Source organism: Thunnus thynnus, chromosome 5 (genome assembly GCF_963924715.1).
Source record: "Thunnus thynnus chromosome 5, fThuThy2.1, whole genome shotgun sequence".
In the NCBI taxonomy this organism is placed as follows: domain Eukaryota; kingdom Metazoa; phylum Chordata; class Actinopteri; order Scombriformes; family Scombridae; genus Thunnus; species Thunnus thynnus.
Genome location: NC_089521.1, coordinates 6779164 through 6798786, shown reverse-complemented (window position 1 = coordinate 6798786; position 19623 = coordinate 6779164). Strand labels below are relative to the sequence as shown.

At 39.7% G+C, this 19623-nt stretch overlaps 1 protein-coding gene across 2 annotated transcripts in view; it reads right to left on the bottom strand.

The window, feature by feature from the left end:
* Positions 1–3653: 3653 nt before the first annotated feature.
* far1 (fatty acyl CoA reductase 1) overlaps positions 3654–19623 on the bottom strand; it is a 28486-nt gene continuing 12516 nt past the window's right edge. Inside the window, exons 5-13 of one of the 2 annotated variants that reach the window (XM_067588914.1) lie at positions 19347–19526; positions 17311–17488; positions 16356–16400; positions 15275–15402; positions 15096–15163; positions 13866–14037; positions 10534–10663; positions 8723–8850; positions 3654–8272 (exon numbers count right to left, since the gene is read on the bottom strand). In XM_067588914.1, coding sequence (XP_067445015.1) covers positions 8113–8272; positions 8723–8850; positions 10534–10663; positions 13866–14037; positions 15096–15163; positions 15275–15402; positions 16356–16400; positions 17311–17488; positions 19347–19526 — 1189 coding nt within the window. In that variant the 3' untranslated portion in view covers positions 3654–8112. Of the gene's footprint in view, positions 8273–8722; positions 8851–10533; positions 10664–13045; positions 13218–13865; positions 14038–15095; positions 15164–15274; positions 15403–16355; positions 16401–17310; positions 17489–19346; positions 19527–19623 lie in introns of both variants that reach the window. The other variant, XM_067588913.1, reaches the window with a different exon arrangement.

Genomic DNA, 19623 nt, shown 5'->3' with positions numbered 1-19623 from the left:
GCTAAGCATTTTGTCTTCTTTGATAAGTTTGAGATATACTGCTTCCTGCTTATTGGAGAAAATCCAATTTCCATTGCAGAGGAGAATTTCATGTTTGATGCTTTTTGCTCTCATTAGGTTTACAGCAGTTACTGTCTCCCTGAGTCAGGGAGCTCCTTGTGAAAGCCTGGGAATACCAAATAAACTGTGATGGTCAGTGTGACCTTTGAGGCAAAGCTTTTAGAACAGTGTGACTCGGACTTGTGACTAAAGCAAGGACGTAACAGATCTGACCGCATGAAGTTAAAAGTTTTTAGTTACCAGACAGCGGTGTGAAGCTGCATGTGGTGTTCGTGTCGGGAGGATAAAATGTCACTGTTATATACCCAGCCTCGGACAGTGAGATGTGTCAACCACAACAAGCAATCAAGAATAGGCAGAATAGACAGGAGGTGCAGGGGAGTCAGTATAGTTTAGAAAAAGAAAATGTATCATAGTGAAAACACTTGGCAGCATCAGCAAATTTTTTGACCAGTTGGGGGCAGCATAACAAACTATAAACACAACACAGACGTTGACATATTGTTTCATTATAAAGTTATTGTGGCGAACATGTCGGCAAACAGTGATTATTGTCTGTCGATTTGTCACTGTGAACAGCAGCTTTCACTTTACACATATTCAGTTGATGCAGCTTTAAGTATATGTGCTGTAAATCTACTGGTTATCTTTTCTCATTATCAGTTCTTTCTGGTTTTACCAAGCAATGTATGTGAATGCATCACTTCCTGTATGGCAGATGATTCTTCTTCCCAGCACAGACTCATTAGACAAGTGTTCACAACAACAAATCTAAAAGCTTTCAAAAACAAAATGGACAGCTATCTATACAAAAATAACCAAGATTATTACTTTAAGTGCTGACGGGCCCACACATTAACATTCATTAGTATAGAAGTTCAGTGTGTGTGTGTGTGTTTTCTGCCTCAGGGCTCCCACTCTAAGCCTTGTAAGCCCCTGGTTCCTGTTTATGCAGCCCAGCGGCCCAGGTCCCACTGGGTGAGCTCGGCTGGTTGTGACTCAGTGCTTGGCATGGTTGCTGGGCCACAGTTGCCAGGCGGCTGTTGTCAGGTGTTACAGAGAGGAGCATAAAATACCTGTAAGACTGTTTTCAGCATCTGACCGCCCACACAATAGATGGAAACAAGAGAGTCAAGAGTCACTGCCTATTGTGTTTATAATTTTTCTGTTTGTGTACTGTCAAAAGGATTAAAGCCATCCCTACCTCACAGATAAACTCAGATCAGTGGCAGGGCATCTGTCTCTAGCTTTACTCCAGAGCAACAGAGTTATGAGGGCATTTAATGTTCATGAATTTTTTATGCAAAGCTGGAAGCAACAGAAGCATTTTATGATAGTGTATCTTTGTTAAAGGCACTCTATTTGAGCTGGTAAGATGCCAACAAGCAGTCAACCTTACACAAACAAGGCTGTGTGCCTCATAGAAAAGATAATGAGAGTGAGATAAAAGTTAAACCTAGGTAAGACAGATAAGACAGAAAATCAGGTTACTTCTTCCTATTTGTTCACAGTCAGGACTTTGTCCATTACATGGGAGTTAATTTCTCCCACGTCTATTTCCTGCTCAGGACAGAACAACAAAACTAACCTGTATATTTACAACCATTTACCTCCAATCGTCTTTAAACCACAGTTTATTCCAGCCTTATTAGTGTCATTTTAGGCATAAATCCTGATTCATGATAGCTCAGCTAGTCATCTTCTTAATTAAATGCTGACCCACCTCCTGTAGGGAGGAGCCTGCAAAAATTTGAATTTGACTAAATGCTGAAAAAACAAATACATTTGTCAAAGCTGAAAAGCTGCTGGAAAACCAGTTTTGTAGATTGTTTTGGTCAGGTGAGTTTCCTGGTCCTGAGTGTATGGAAGCCTAGTTCTGTCAAAATAAGAAAAAAAATTCCATGTTAGGTTAGGCACGATGAAAAGAAAAACAGAACTGAGGTTTGACTGAAACTTCCCGTGTTCTGTGGCAGAAATAAGAAAACCTCTTTAAAAATCATAAGCCATAGTAATAATGCAAATAACTTAACATCCAGCCCTGAAACACATTCAAACGTTCCTTGTGTTGTTTAAATAAGGACGTATTTATAAAATTATCTAACATTGTTGTTTAACATTTCTATTTATACCTGCCTTTAACAAACCCCTGGGGTTAAACATAACTCGACAAAAGAGGCGAGTCGAGGGGTTGCGGTTAGTTCAGACATGTCTGTAATGACAGCAGGAAAGAGAAGACTGAACAGTGTGGAGGTTTCTAGTCAGCAGAGATTACAGCTAGAGTTGGAAAATTGACTTTAGATGAGTGTTTGTGAATATTATTGATAGGAACAAAACCAAGTTACATTGACACGAGGACCAGCACTGCTGTGCTAGTTAATTTAGCATAGGATATTTAGCTTTAGTGTGCCAAAAATTGTTATTCAACTTTGTTAAAAAGGCAAAAGGTTTCAATTTCTAAAAGTGAGTGCTGTAGAGGATACCAATTTGTCTTAGAATGTGGGAAGTAAACCCCAGGAGCATGCATCATTTTTCAGAAAGACCGATGAAAGAAAATTTAAACGAGAGACTGCAACTGCACACTTTTATGATGTCAAACAACAATCTGACATTCACGCAGCAATTGGCCAAGTGTGTGGCGATGAGAAAGTTGGTTTGAACTTCTCAAGTTCTCTTTTTCTTCCTTAACAAGTTTGTCACTTTATATGTACAAATGAGTGTAATACTGTTAATACCACACAGTAGATGTCCAAAAGTCGGGATGGGATAAATATCAGTTTATTCCATCTCACTATGCCTACTTATCATACACCACAACATACAAGAATCAGTTTTCACTTTTTTTTTTTTTTAATTTAAGGCAGTTTTAGATTAATTTTAAAAACATGTTCTCTTAAATAAGGTTTGATGACTGTTGCCCTCAACCTTGTCTCTTCTAGTGAAGAGCAAAACCTCTCCAGTGTGCAACAATATCCAGACATGATCTGCAGCGTCTGCTTGCTTGGCAACCATAGCCAACTGAGGGCAACAGATCAGACTCAACAGCATTTATGTGGAACAGTAATCATGTTACCAATGTCCCTGTATGGGTTTACACAGTTACAGACATCAAGTGAGCTTTCATAGCCTTCATGTGTAACAACCTTAACTCAACCCCATCATAAACTTAACACCAAATATGAAAACTTGCCAAAGAGTTAGCGTGGCAGGGCACTGATAATATGGTAAGGCAGCGTTTCCCCACAGTACCCCGAGTAAGTTGTTTCTAGAAAATGAAAAGTGAGTCATCCAAAAGGACGACAGGCCAATCCTTCCATTCATAGAGGAAGAGTATAATCCTGAATGGCAGCATTAAATCTTAATGGAGCTGTTCAATAGCCTCCACTTTAATCTGGCTTCCAGATACAGTGAGTGAAATGGAGGACAGATCTGTTATGCACCACAGGAAACAGGTCAGCTGGACAGATTGAGACTAATGGTTCATTTGTTTCACTGTTAATCATGCTGTCACTTCCTGGTTATGTTTCGGATGGTAACAACTTTACAACACCAACTAGAGTCAAGATTTCTACAGAGAAGACATGTCTGAATCAGAAGAGGATTAAACATGGTTTATTCCTTCTTTTTGGTTTACAAACAAAAAGGCACCCATTGATTTATTGTTTTTGGAGTTTCACATTGACAATGACTGTGGCAAGAACTCCTTTTCCTCCTTTTGAAACTGAACACAGTGGCCTGTACTTGTCACGGTGCCCAAGGTAGGAAAGATAAACGAGAGTCACCTCAAGATCCACACAAAGAAGACATTTAGCAATGAACATTTACACTGTTACCATTTAACCATCTGAACATATTCTTTACTGCAGAGGAAAACTCAACTAGAATTTGCACTCTTATCTTAGTAGAGTGTAATCATATTGACCCATGTTGTGTTGGCCATGACAAAAGGAGCGGCCATAACACTTCTGAAAAGAAGGAATATCAAAAAAATAAAATCATAACTCCTACTTTGATGTAGACAGTCGATACACAGGCCATTGACTTTGAAACATGCAGAAGAGAAACAGACTGATAACATTTCTACTTCATGAAAACAACAGTGCATCAACACCTGTAAAAAGTTGAAAAATACATGATGTTTTTGCAGGAACAAAGTTTTTTTTTTTAAATAACCATAAGAACAGAGTATTTAGTCCAACAAAAGCCTGGTGGGAAAACAAAAGAAAATAAAGCATTATATACATAAACCAGTGTAAGTGCAAAATCCAAATGAGTTTCAAGAACTGCGATCCATTATTCAAAATGACAAGTTTTCTTAAAATGCCCTGAAAACCCATTTCCTCAAACACTTTTCTCACTACGTGTAATAGGGTTTACATGGACACATTTCCTACCAAAGTTAGAATAGTGTTGATTATTTCACATGAAAAGATTTCTGTATGTGTGTTTTTGTTTGTGCACTCACTGGTTTGAAGTGGGTGGGGCTCAATTACAAAAAGGTGACATCACACGTCTGTGCTCCAATAAGGATTTAGCAACATTTGGATCAAAATCTGATGACAGGACAATCAAATCTGATCAAACCACACACACGCACACACACACCATCCTGAGTCAGATCAGCTAAAAAAAAATAATTAAAAAAAAGAAAAAAGAAAAGGATGTTTCCTAACTTTAAAGGAATAGTTTGACATTTTGCGGAAAGAAGATTGATACCATTCTCGTGTGTGTACAATAAATATGTAGCTGAAGCCAGCAACCACTTAGCTTAGCATAGAAACTGGAAACAAGAGGGGCATATCTAGTTTGTTTAGACTCCAGAAAGTTACTGCACCTGGCTAAGAAATAGTCTTAATTTGAGAACTTTAGAGGTGCTGATAGGCAGATTTTATTCAACTTTAGACAGAGCTAAGCTAGCTGTATCCCCCAGTTTGGACGCTTTTTGCTAAGCTAACTAGCTGCAGTTTCATATTTAGCGTAAAGACATGAATGATATCAATCTTCTCATTGAACTCTCGTCAAGAACGCAAATCAATGTCAAACTATTACTTTGTTGTGTATTTAGTAACAAATATTAAATGTTAAACACACACCACAATTTCAAGGGCTTTAAGTTAGTTGAATAATGGATCATTGTGACTGCATTTAAGATTTGCTCCAAATGGATGCTGATGTTACTTGTGTGCAATGCCCTGTTTGATTAACAATTGGTATGATTTGGTAGTCAGAGAGTTCCTGACATCAAAACTGAGAATATGAGGAGGAACCCTGAATTAGACACGCCGTTGCCATTTTCCACCCACAACACTACACAAGAACATTACAACAGCCGTTCACCACAACACAACTGACCTACTCACTCACACAGTCATAAGTAGTTACAACAGCAAGAATTTATCACACTGCCCTCCAATAAACAAACATTTGCTTAATATTAAAATTACAGGCAATTACAGTATTGTTAATTTCTTGTTTCAGGAGTCAGAGGAAGATTCTGTCTGTGCAAAGAAGTCAGGCTGTGTTATTCTATTACATTCAGAGAAAAAAAAAAAAAAAAAGTACATGGACACATACAGTATAGTCAAAGGTCAAGCAACTTATAACAGTTAAATTCAGCTCTGAACATACTGATATTACGTTTACATATTTACTTTTTAAAGTATTATTTACAGCAGCTGAAGTCGGTTCTGTAAGCTTTGTGTCAGTAAAATAGCCACGCAATGTCATTAGCATAAAAATACATCTGTTATACATCTGTTATAGTCAGAAGTCTACCTAAATAGAGCTGTTCACAAAATAATTAGAAAACATAGATCTGATTGCTCTCTTTTCACATTGTTAGAATATTGACAAAAGTTCAGGCACGATTCACACTTGCACATCTTTCCAAAAAAAGGGTGTATTCTTCCATCAAGGTGCATGATCTTGTGTAAAATGGCTCATGCTTTCAGAGTGAAAAAGATCGAAATCACATTCTTTAATGACTCCAGGACATTCACAGGATGTACATGTAGGTGTTTGGCCTAAGACACTCTGAGAAGACACATGCAAGCACAGCCAAAGATCATCACACCCCGCTTCTTCAAACATTGTAGTGTGCTCGAGAAATAGGGGGATTTGAGGAACAGAAAAGAGACAAATACAACAAAGTGCACACAGCTACCCAGGTAAACCTCAGGTAATGTTAATTGTAGACTTACTATGGCATTGAGGGTGAATTCCTATAAAACCTCAGAAAAATCTGATGTAAGAAAACGCAATTTCAGCTTATGTTGCCAATTCTGAAACAAGCCTAAATTTCCTGTCTGAAAAGGCAAATATCTCATTTAGCAACACAGGGTGATGAAGGCAACAGAATGGTCCAGATGTGTAACAGCAGGGTATTAACGGCAAAAGATGAATCCTGCATACCTGTATTTACAGCAGCAACTTAGGTGGTAAACAGACCAGTAACATGATAAACTAGACCCGTAGGAGTTACTTAAACACACAAAGAGGACAATAACTACAGTAATAAAACCTTTCACAAAAGATGGTGAGCTACACTTAGACCTACCTGAACAGTAGAGTACTAAAAGATGAGTCAGCATATGTGTGTGACTCAAATCGTTAACTAGTAATGAATGTGTTCAAATTCTCAAGCATACTGGAGAAAAAGAAGCCAAAAAGGTGACAAAATTTCTCTTCAACTACATCCGTCTCATCCTCTACTGAGCTACGAGTCCGTTAGCTAAGAGGTATTTTGGCAAAAATTGCTTTACACATGACAAAAAGGAACCTGTAGAAGAAGCTTGATTTGCAAGATCTGCTGATGCAAGGAGTTTGTAGGCACTGGGTAAAGCCATCGTATTACAATCTACATTGTGCTTGGTCATTAATTAGGGAACTAGCCACTGCAGTCCACTGGGGACATACAGAAGTGCATTATAGTTGAGTGTCTGTCTTTGCCAAGCAGGAAGAGATGGCGGCTAATGACTCTTTGTGAGGGATGGGAGAGTATAAGCTAACCCCCACACTCCTGCACTGTCAACTTTCTCTTGCAGTAGTCCAACAACTGTTTTTATTAAGTTGTTGGTGCAACTGTGATAAACATTGGCTGAAATGGCTTTGGTCTTGGGAGTTGGGTTGGGAGGGCAAGACAAATTTTAAACAATGATTCCTAGAAAAGCCTTTCTGAAAATGACCTAAGTCAGACAGAGTCATACTTCAACTGTCTCCAACTAAATGTGCAAAACAAGCTCAGACGCCCCAGGAGCTGAGTGTAGTTTATGCTTTGCTTAGCAAATGCTGCTGCCACATGAAAAAAACCTTAGAAAACCCTGCTTATTGTACATTTTTGAAACAGCATTTTAACACATTTCCACAGGCCCTACTACTGTAAAACTTGACAAGACCCACACACAAACTTGAAGGGAGAAAAAAAGAAAATGGAAGGGTTTTTTTTTTCCAGGTGACAGCAGAAAAATACAACTTACACAGCAGTTGGAGTGGTTATTTTTCAATGAAAGATTACATATACAGCAGAGACCTACAGGAACAAAGCCTGGACTGACTCAAAACCAGCTGAGCAGCAGAGCATCATCCAGTGCATAGCTTTGTTTTGCAGGCAGTCAAGCAGACAGAAAAGACAGAGCAGGTTAAGGAGCTCTGAAGCTGTGGGAGTACAGACTGGAAATGAACAGAATGAGGACACGTGGTCCTGCTTCTTGAACTTGTCCGAGTGCTGTTAGTCGGAGCGTTGTATGTCGTGAGATAAATCCGTATCCCCTCTGAATTTTAGGAAATGCTAGAGATCAGGTTAGAAAGATCCAAAATATGCAACATTTAGACTGCAGTGACTCCAGGCTGGGCTGATAGCTCTGTCTGTGTTCATGGTGTGTAGCCGGGTTTAATGGTTCCATTAGATCCTCGAGTATCGGAGAAAACACGGGGGGGCCAGAGACGGACAGCGTGGTACCAAGGGCTTTGAGCTCAGGCACCTCTCAAACATCCACAGCCGGTGTTTTTTTTTTTTCATTTCTTCACCCCACCGCTCTCCACCGTGACCCTGGGTCATTATCTCATGGTGGAGGAGGCTCTGAAGTAGGAGAGAAATTTGAAGCAGAGGCTCACCACGAAGTACCAGATGTTTCTGGCCATCTGGGATCGGGCAATGAAAACACGCCAGATGAGCACCACCAGGATGGTGTTGAAGGTGTAACGGATGTTCCTCAGCCTGGAAAACAGATGCACACTTGAGTACATGAGTGAAGTTTTTATATTATGTACAAACACACACAAATTGCATTCAAGTTCAGCTCTCTTAATTTTCTATTGAAAGTTTCTGCATGCTGAAATTATTCATAAGCTTAATTAAAGGAGAGAAGACTACTGATACTGTAACTGTACTATCCACTGGGAATGATAATCTGAAGTTAGTAGTTTGGCTGGGGAAAAAAAAAAAAGGTACTCCAGATAAATGCAGTAGATATCAGCATTTAATGGAAGGATAAACAAAGTACTTGAAATGCCTGGAGGATATTAAGTGCTAATGCAAAGAATTATCTACTATATGCTGACCTAGATGAAACAAAAGCCGCCTATTTTCGACAGAATGGCAGCCATCCGTGAGCGCCCCTCGCATACAGTATTTTCTGTTTGCATGTTTGATTCAACAGACTCTTACTTGTTGAGGTGTTTGCGTGCAGCAGGCAGGCCCGACAGCTCTTCATTCAGGACGTATTTTTTGGTGCCCATGCAGTAACTTTCCATGTACTCTGCCCAGTGCAACTGGCGCACATCAAAATTAAACACCTGTGGGAATAAAAACACCACATTGCATTGTCAGTGTGCTGCAGAAGCTTCAAATACCATAACACAGACGCACTGTTTCTGGTTGATAAGAGCATGTACTGTCTATCTTTCAAGGCAGATAAGATGTATATATGCATGTCATGGTTATCTGGGCCGGGCCTCCCAGTCAGTCATCAAACCTATAATATCCTTAAATAAAACCCAACTTAAAACTTAAATATAATGAATTAGACACCAATGAAATGCCATGACAGTCAAATTCTACGACAATATAATTAAATGGGTGACAATTTCATAAGGTTCTCAGGTATAAAAACAATATTTAAATGTATAAATGGCCTTGCCTCAGATATAATCTGCCAACTGAGCAAAAAAGTATAAAAGCAAAGGTGTGAAGACCAACAGAGCAGCACGAGGTTATTGTAGAGTTCCAATGCATTGAATCATTTTTGGTCATTAATCTTTTTCAGTAAAAAGGTTTGCAACTATGACACACCTTACCACCTGAATAAAAAACACGATCAGAGAGTTGAAGGTTTTCAATTAACAAGTATGTGTTTTTAGATGTACATATGATCAAAAACACATCCTGTAAGCAAATTAAATATCTGTGTGGTGCTTTTTATATTTGTATATCTGACAACATATGTGCTGATATAGACATGCAGTGTATCAGTGATTAGCAAACAATGATATACTGTATGCTCTAACACAAACTGGTTTTAATGTGTCCTGGAACCTGAGAAAGGAAACAGCAAAAGTGAAGCTGGTTGTGCAGCATTTTCCACAGTGACAGTGCACTTGCCCACCCAAGTTCCGCTTTGAGTGGGAGGGACATGGGCTATAAAATGAGGAGTTTGTTTGGAAAGCAAAAAATGAGAAATGTTTTTGATTTCTGTAATGAACATTTGCTTATGTACCTATCTCATAAGAGAGAATTTTTAGTAATCACAGCAAGGAGCCAGTACTAAGCTCCACCTGGCTTTGGCCTGAATTAACTCTAAGTGGTCCCTTCCGCTATGAAGGGAGAAAAAAAAAACTGATCATTGGCTGAGAGATGAGGAGGGCACAGTGGCACATGGTTTGTGGTTGGTTCTGTTAACAGTGAGGTGGGGGGGTTCACTGTTGGCAGATTCGGTAGGCAGTGGCTGCCCTTTAGTGGAATGAAAAGTCCCCGATTCCCCAAACAGCCTGGAGTTTTTTTTTTTCTTTTCAGTGGGAGATTGGCACTGCAGACCTAAAACCTATTTCAAAAGAAATATTTTCAAAATGAAACATTTCAAAACACTATTTAGACTCGGATTACCTTGTCGTCAGATCTGGTGACGTCAAGATGACAAGAACAAAATGTCAGTGTCTCATATAACGAGAACAATAGGTCTTGTGTGTAGAGGACATAAAAAAAGAAAGTCCTGAGTCTTTCACTTTTCCTGAACAACGTCCCGTTCACTACAAACTGACGTCAGCAGTGAATGAATGACTCACTCCATTGTGCCCAGCTTACTATCAGACATCGACACACTGAGTGGTAAATCTGTCTGCCATCAGAGTGTAAATGCCTGTTGTGTGTGTGCGGTGGGTGTGGGCGACAGAGGGACAAAGTGTGAATGATGTGGAGAACATACAACTATGGTTCGCAGTTCATTTATTTTCCATATCAAAAGAACACCATATCTTTCATACCTTCTTATCCTCGGGACTCATCTGGGCCATCAGCATGGTTAGGTTGTCTGTGTTCCACGCCCAGGAGTGACTGGTGAAATACTCCAGGACCATCATTGCTTTGTGGAGGCGAGTGATTGTCTTCATCATCCTTAAAATAAGCAAGCGTTGCGGGGTGAGGAGGGAGCGGGATGCAAAAGGGAAAGTATTGGAATGGATAAAAGGTGATGGTAGGACAGATCGAGAAAGATACAGGAGAGGGAGGGGCAGGGATGTGGTGGGATGGGCGGAGAGGAAGAGGTGGACAGGGTGAGTGGAAAGAATTGAGTAAAAAGGTGTTATGGATGTAAACAGAGGAGGAATAATGGATGAGGAATAGGAAGGGGTACCGTGGTGTTGAAGGTGGGGGGAGCAGAGGAAGAGAGGTGCATTTGTAGAAAAGATTGCAGTTATTTATCCAACATGAGCTCTTTACAGTCCAATTTACTCTCCAAATTTAATATTTAACAGGAATATAAATTTAAGAAAATGTGCATATACAGCACATTTCATTGGTTCAAGATCTTCCACTTAATCTCTCAGATTATCTATATGCCGTGGGCATGACTTTACTGGATTGAAGATTTGATTAAGCAGGTTTTGTTTCTAATCATTTTGATATGTGCAGATGATTGTTTGAGCTATACAGTGCTATGTGTTTGAACACCTCTTGCATGATCTCAACTTGTATCTACGACTTGTCACCGTCTTGTGAAAACCGTGGAACTCAAATCTTCATGAGCCAAGAAAGTGTTTTTTCAGCTTTGAGTTTTTCTCTCCAGATAATCCAATTCATCTTTAAATGATTTACTGAGATTTAGAACCTTAAAAAGGAACAATTACACTTTCAGTTTATAGAAAATTCAAAATGTAACAAAAAAACTCCAACTAAATAGGGAGATATTATACATTGTTTTCACTGGACAGCAACAATATGCAATTTCAGCAGAATGAGATTTTAAGAAGCAGCTTTTTTCAATTTTTACTTTATAATGTTAATGAAGAGAACACCAAGAATACTCTACTGATTTGGTTTTCAAATTATTTAAATCATTTAAATAATTTGTAGCACAGCAAAATCAGCTAATAGTCAAGCAAGGTCTGCAAACTTTTTCATAGCACTGTAAGTAGTCAGGGTCATCTTTCCCCCACGGGAACAGTGACTGATACAAATCAGCAGAGGACTAACTGGATTTCATCTGTGTGCAGGCCAGGAGGACGGACAATACACTGTCAAAATAGATATGACCCACGTGACCTGATTTAATGTTTTACCCCAAATAACTTCAACTCAGAGATAAATGAATGAAATCTGCTTTACGGCCAGGGCAGTCCCAACAACACAAATGTTAGATACAGATTGTCCTCCTGTTAACACCAGTGAATCCAGTTAATACACATGATTTCTGTGTTAGTTCAGATTCAGGTGATCATAGTTCTAAATTAGTGTTGCGGTAATTAAGATGAGAATCAAACTGATGTAAAAACAGCAGTGCTGTATTGTGAGGATTACAGATGGTCTCTGAGTCTTCAAACTGCAGTTATTCAACTTTAAACTCGACATTGGTTTCTTCTGCAACGCATGGTTGCAACCTCTTCCTCTCTTATGAAAAGACCTTGTCCCAATAGAAGGTCTACTGTAATATTTTGGATGAAATGTTGTTTTAAACATTTACACTAATAGAAGCAGATTGAGATGACTCAGATTCCTTCTGTGAAGGCGGGTGATTCAGACGATGTGACAAACATGCATGGTCGATCAGCACATAGAGGCAGAGATCATCATTACTTACAGCTGGTGACATACCCAATTAGGATCAAATCACACCCCTCCAATGAGAGTTAGCTTCCAAGCCAAATTCATTTCAGAAAGCCAAACACCGTGTGAAATTTTGGATTGTGACGGATCACTTGGCACTGTGAAACATTTTACATCTGAAATACCTCTGGCTTGTAGTAAAGAGTGAGGAGAACATAAATGTGGATACCATTCCATTAACATGCAAAATGCTTGTATTCAGTGGGACATAAACTGTCTCCGACCGAACACAACTTTTGGAATTGGCCTAAAAAAGGTCCAACGGTGCCTTGGGATTTTCCATGATTGGCGGAGGATGACAGTAATGGATGTCATGTTCACAGCATGGCTCGTTCACAAAAAGGCAAGTAAGTGGTGCTTCTTTCAATAAAAAAAAAAAAAAAGTTGTATCAAAAAAATACATTTCCAAAAATAGAGCAAAGCTGAAATCATGCTTTGTTAACATGATTTGTTTTCAGCTACTGCCGTGAGATCAAGTAAAGACACAGCAAACTTTGTGTTCCTTCTGTCCCGGACCCTTCCTTGTTCTCACCATCCCACACAACCAGTCAGGAAAAAAAAAACCCTCTTAGACAAGACAGTGGGGGAGGGTGGGTTTGTGGGAACATGTGGGGAAGGTGGGGGCTGACTGGCAGGGGTGAGAGAGGGGAGAGGGGGGGGCAGTTGCAACCTTACCGGGGTTTGCGACCTGTCAGCCTGAGATAGCCGTCATAGAGCAGGGCTGGCAGCGTGTGGCTGACAGTCGTCCAGTACTGATTAGTAAAAGGGTTGGAGCGCAGATTGACATTGGGCCTTCTGAAGGCCTGCTCTAAGGGATTGGTCTTGAAGGTCATGTTTATACAGTACTCTGTAGGAGAGAGATACACATACGACAGGACAAGGAGGACACAGAGAGCAGGAGATGAGGAAGAATGTGCGTATCCTCCTCCTGTTGATATTAAGCTAGATTCAGGCCCTGTGTGATTGTGTGACCACTGCTAGCCTGTCATTGGCATCGTGACATCTGAAGGGATTTGGATCGATAAAGGCGACGGATCCAGTTCTCGTAACTCACTGTTGTGACAATCAGCAGCTAGCAGAGACTTTTAAAAAGGGCCAACACCTGGGTTGGGTTTCCAAAGGCATGTTCAGACATAAGACCACTTTAGTCCATTAATCAGCTGAACTGGATGACCTCAGTGCTGATATTTTTGGAAACCCAACTGGGAATACTAACATTGCAAGTAGCAAGATGTGAAGAGTGCAGAACCCACTGGTAATCCCCTGTATGTGCAGGAGAGCAGCTGGATTATGCATTCTTCAACACGCAACAAAACTGCACACAAGCGTCATATAAACACATTAGCGTCTCAGCTACAGCGAGACATTAGCCTACTACACTGAGAAAAAAAAGTGACAGGAGTAAAGCAGCAGAGATGTGTGTGTGTGTGTGTGTGTTTGAGAGATTTTGGCGTTAAAAAAAGCGGTATGTCCGAGTCGGCGATGATGAGGTTACCTGGGCTCTCGTCCAATCAGCCTGAGGTACAGATCATAGAGGAAGGCCGGAGCCTTGTGGCTCACAGCGATCCAGTACTGATTGATTAGGTGATTGGATGTGAGATTAACATTGGGCCGACGGAAAGCCTGCTCGAGGGGGTTCCTCTTGAATGTGGATATTACATGGTACTCTAAGAAACAGAAGTCATCAATGAGCAGTGTGAGTTTTCTGATGCATTTTTTAGATGTTTATGTCTGACTGAAAGGTTTGGTCCTGCTTCTGGCAAAAATATTTCAAACTTGTGACAACTATTTAAAAAAAAAAAAAAAATGAAATGACTACTTTCATTTACTGCAACCAACCCAAATATTAATACTTTTCCTTGGGTGGTCAAGTTTATCAAAAGGTAATCAACAAGTCCAGTGGGTGTTATTTTGTTCACACAAGATGAACAGAATAAACAACTTAAAATAAGGTGCAATCCAATAAAAGACTTAACACAAAACTGCAGTTTAAAATGGCTACTGAGTTAAATCAATACTTCTGATGTCTCCACAAAGAGCTTGAGCTGCACAAAAGCAATAATTATTTAGCAAAACAGTCTCACAAACATGGTTCATTACTAGCTGTTCTGGAGCTTTTGAATGTGTCACACAATCTTCCTCAGCAGATGGGGTTTGCCCATTTATCATGCAATTGCAGATGATCAAATTTCCATTTTTCAAATGTTTTGTAAAGTCAAGTGAAATTTCAATCTCAGCTTTTAAGCCAACGTGTACTAGAAGTCATTTGAAGTGTTGATGATCATGTGATATGATTGACAGTTAAATTGAAATGGACCTTGTGGTACCAAATTTTCAGGCCACACTGCATTTGCAATATGATTGCACTTCAGAGCCCTGAGTTTTACTCCAAACCATAAAGTTTGACAACAAATCAATTAAATAATAGTGTGTGATTACTTCAAATCTACAGTATGTTCTATAGTATTACTAAGATATGTGATTTTTAATGAAATGTCAGTAGGTTTGATTTAAGGTGAGATTCACTCTAACAACACTCAATAATGACCGGTTATACACCAGGATCCCTGAGGAACCAGTGAACAAAAGCTCCTAGTTTGGGTGGGGCAGGCAGAGGATCATATGTCAACCAGAGTATGTCATTAGACGCCATGTTTAATCATCTGAGCTTGCATTGTCTGGGATTTTTACACAGGCTGTGTTTAGGTAAAGGTAAGAGACATACCGACTTCCCCCCAGTGGAACGGGTTGATCCCACCGGTTGTGCAGTTGTACACCAGGATGTTTTTTGGCCTGTAATAAGAGAAGGATATTTCAGTGGAACGCTGAAATGTATAACCATAAGAAAGATCAGGAGATTCATGTGTGATCATATATAATAATGTGTTTATGTGGCTCTCCGACCTGTTGGCCACCTGTGATCCAGAGTACCACGCTGCAGCCAGTGTGGCATTGATGACGACGTCTACGGGCACCAGGTCCGCCACAGCGTCATTAGACGCTCTCATTGTACGCAGGATCCCCTTACCAGCCTACAGAGAGTGAGGGAAAGACTATTAATACAACTTTTAAAGCCTGTGGATCAAGACCCAATGCTATGTTTTCATTAGAATAAGTAGAAGGCTGCACCAGATTATCATAAATCAATCACTAAGTTAGTGTTGAGAGTCTTTCTGAAAGTCCTAGTAACTACTAACTAGTTTCAAATCATTGATAAATTAAATCAGGTTGCACCATTAAAACTTAAGAAATATCTTCATTAGTAAACACTTCAATAGTGTGTAAATCAGTTGCTAGGGAACATCTGTGACAATGTAAACAGGAAGTCACTGTAGCATCATGAGCTGTAACATAAGCAAAAATAAAAGTCTTACAGGGGCAAAATGATATAATAAACAACCAATCCTTTGTGAAGATATGTCGACCATTGTCCATACTACTTCTTTTACTCTTAAATCTAAACGGGTCAGATATTTGCAAGCTAACATTACCTTTGTTGGTTAATTCAGCTAACTTAATTAGTAGGTGGAAATATTTAGTTAGAACTGATCTCTAGAGAAGTAGTAATTTGTGTGGGGCAACTAGTTTATTTATTTAAGTGATGTGTGAATGTGTATATTTGGCCTTGTGTCCACTTGGACACAAGGCCAAATATACAGCCCCCCAAACCAGGTTTGTTTAACATGCCACAAATCCACCTGTTTCAAACCACTATTTGATGATCATAAATGTCATCAAACAATGGTTTGAGCATCTGGTGAAGTTGTCAGCTTGTCATTTCCAGAATTTCAAGCTGCAGTAAGTGATACCTTTCAAAATTTAAGCCAATGACTTTGAGTTCTTGAATAGCACTATATATGCATCATTATCATCATCATCATCATCATGCTGTATTTGCACATAACCTCTCATAATGCAGCTTTGTGTCACTGATGCAAACAAAATGGGGAAGAAGGTAACTGTGAAACAGTTTATCAGTACTTACTGCAATGAATATTCCACTAGGTCCATTGAAGTTATCAATCCAACCCTGAAACAGCAGTCAGAGGAAAGAAGCACGTTCACATTACTGTTGAAATAGCTGATCAACTGACAGATGATGGATATTTCCTGATAAATGACTAAACATATGGGAAACAATTTATCTAATATCAAAAAGGCACCAAAGACTTGCTGGTTATAACTTCTTAACTGTGAGGAACTGAATGCTTCAAGATCATACATAATCAGTATATTGAGAGATTATGAGATTAAAGAGATTGTGAGATGTCCCTCACAAAAGGTGCAAAAGTTGTGCAGAGCTCTAAATACAGTGTTCAATGAGTTCTTTACTCAACATTCCTCACATTCCTTCTCTCACCACCACCACGTTCACTGTTGAACTGCTCTGAATGCTTCAGTGTTGGCACGCTGTGAACTTTCAAAGCAGAGATGCAAGAAGAATGACTAAAATCTGGATTGTGTTTTGAGAAATGGCCGGGACAGATCTTTCTTCACTACACAGTTTGACAGTCAGTGGCACAGCTGATATTCAAAACACATCAGGAAAAACGACCACTTCTGTGCTACCTGTTGAGGCAAAATTTAATTTTCTTTTTATTGATCCCTTGTATCATCATCTAGTTTTACTTCATAAGCTCTTGATCACCATTATGACCAACTTTTCCCCCAGCTTCAGGGGTATGTACATCTTTAGCTCGTTCATGGTGGACAATTTGTTCTGAGTGTTTATTTCTGCCCGTTAAAACGTATAGTCAAAATTCCTCATCTGTTATTTAGTGCAGAGGAACATAAGTTGAAGTCGCTCTTTCCTGCTACATTTTAACCAGTATCTATGGTGAAGCTGGGGGTACAATGAACAATCTGTACACAGCACAATGTTTTTCTTCTTCCCATCTTAGGGTTAAAAACAACAGGAATTCATTAAAAACAGCACTCACTGGAAAAGGTTCTTTCCAGCTGGCTCCGACTATGGAGGGTCTGATGATGGCTACGTTGAGGTCTCCAGCCTCCTGCTGCACCAGATACTCAGCCAAAGCTTTGGTGTAGGTGTAGGTGTTGGGACGCTCCCCGATCAGCTTGGGAGTCAGAGCAGACACCAGATCGGCATCCATCCAGCTGAGAGAAAGAGAAAACATTTTTTTTAAAAAAGACTCAATTAATCTTAGATTTATTCAATCACCTAGAGCCCCAATACAGAGCAGAGAAATGGATCTTCAATTCTTCGATATAAAAAAAATTATAATTAAAAAAAACCCCACACAGCTAGACTACGTCTCTCCAGCTCAGTTTTCACTACAAGATTCAACTTTGGAATTGTAAATCAGCAAATGGCAATGCAGTTTGAAGCCTCCCTAACCTTTTGATTCTTCTTAACTACCATTAAAGATCATTTGTACATATGAAAAGCATGACTGTGCAGCTGCGAGGCCTATTTCTTTTCACAGATTTATTCTGAAGCATATTCTGTTGGATAGAAATTTATTGATGCTTCCAGAACGGCCGCCATGTTTTTACAGACCCAAAAATCAGACGCAAAAGACCAATCACAGTCCAGCAAATGGTGTGTCTGTTCTCTCAGGCGTAGCAGAGATTTATGTTAATGTCAGAATGAAGAATAAAATCATCTACCATACGATGATTTCAGTCTTTAAGGCCTGACTGAAGCAAAAAAATGTCCATTTTGCCAGGACAGGTTTGTACAACACTCTAGCATCAAATGAGCCTTTTAAAGTCTGTGTAAAGGAAAATCAGAGATTTCTTTTTAAACAGGTTATACATGTTAGAAAATAATTGCTGAGAACATGTAAAAAGACTAAACTATGTAGCACTGAACTGTGGAGTTAGAGAATTAAAAATTTTTTCACCATTTCTGTGTTCTGGGCCTGAAATTGTGGCTTGATGATATAGAGGGATTACTTTTAAGATGCAAATTCAAAGTCAGACCCTTGGAGCAAAATGTCTATTACATTAGGAGCATTCATTCATTTTGGTCTCGCCCAAGTATGAAACAATTCTGGGCTAAGGTTTATGAAACCTTTTCATACATGCGAAACAAGGTCATACACCCAGAACAAAGTGTGGCAGTTTGTGAAGTGGCACAGTGATTTGAATCTCTCTTGAGCCCAGGCTGATTCTGTGGCCTTTTAGCAAGACATCAATCTGTATTATTGGAAATCTAGCCCTCCTCTTACACATGGCCACCGGGTGGATGAGGTAATGGTTAATCTGAAGCTGGAAAAGCTCAGATACACCATTCAGTTCAGTTCAGCCCGGTTAATAAGATTCCACAAAGTATTGCAACCATGGAAAACCCAATAAAACATTTGAATAAAACACTGTCTAATATTTGAACCACATGCAGGCTGTGTATTTTTCTGTATTTTTCAACTGAGCATTCAAAGTATTTGGAAAGAAATGGAAGAGGTAAAAGACTTGAAAGTCATGATTACACATAGTTTGAACAGAGTTAACAAAGCTGGTTGAGGCTTGAACTCCATGTGCAAACAAAGTCACTGGGCACCACCCTGAAAGTGAAACTCCACAACTGAATCGAAGTAGAAACATCTGCATATTGTCTCTCTGCACACACTCATTCAAGTTCTTTCAAAAGCTCGACACTACTATACACACACACACACACACAAAAAATCCCTCAGAATCATCCCACTAATCTCTATGGGCTTCTAATGCTTTACTAATCTAGCTCAGCAGCTGAGACTGGCAGCCTCTACAACATTAGACCTACTGAGCAGCCATTTACCAGACTGCCATGGCTAAGCTGGCATGCTGAGTGTATCGCTGACATTAATCTTGATAATACCTTCCTGCTTGCTTTTCATGCACTTAGCAATCTGAAGAAATACAAAATCTGTTTAAAAACCTTAACCACATAAAACCTGGTTCATCCCCACATCTGTTAACATTTGCAGTGAATGCGGTCGCCATTCACTGGAAACGCTCTAGCTCAACTTACTCCAAGGTATCGATGAGTCTGCGGTAGTCTACGGGGGGAGGGTAGATGATTTCCTCTATGAGCTCTCGGTCGCAGTTGGCGTAGGCTGTGGATATGTGAATGAAGATCTCCAGGTGTTTCATCCTGTGGGCCAGCGCAACCATCTTCTGGGTGGCCAGGACATTCAGCTGCATTGCATCTCTGAGAGGGAGAAAAGGAAGAGACATATTTTCCGTTTGTTTTTCATGCAGCTATCACTTTAGAAGGAACCGTCTCCTTGTGTCGATTATACAATATT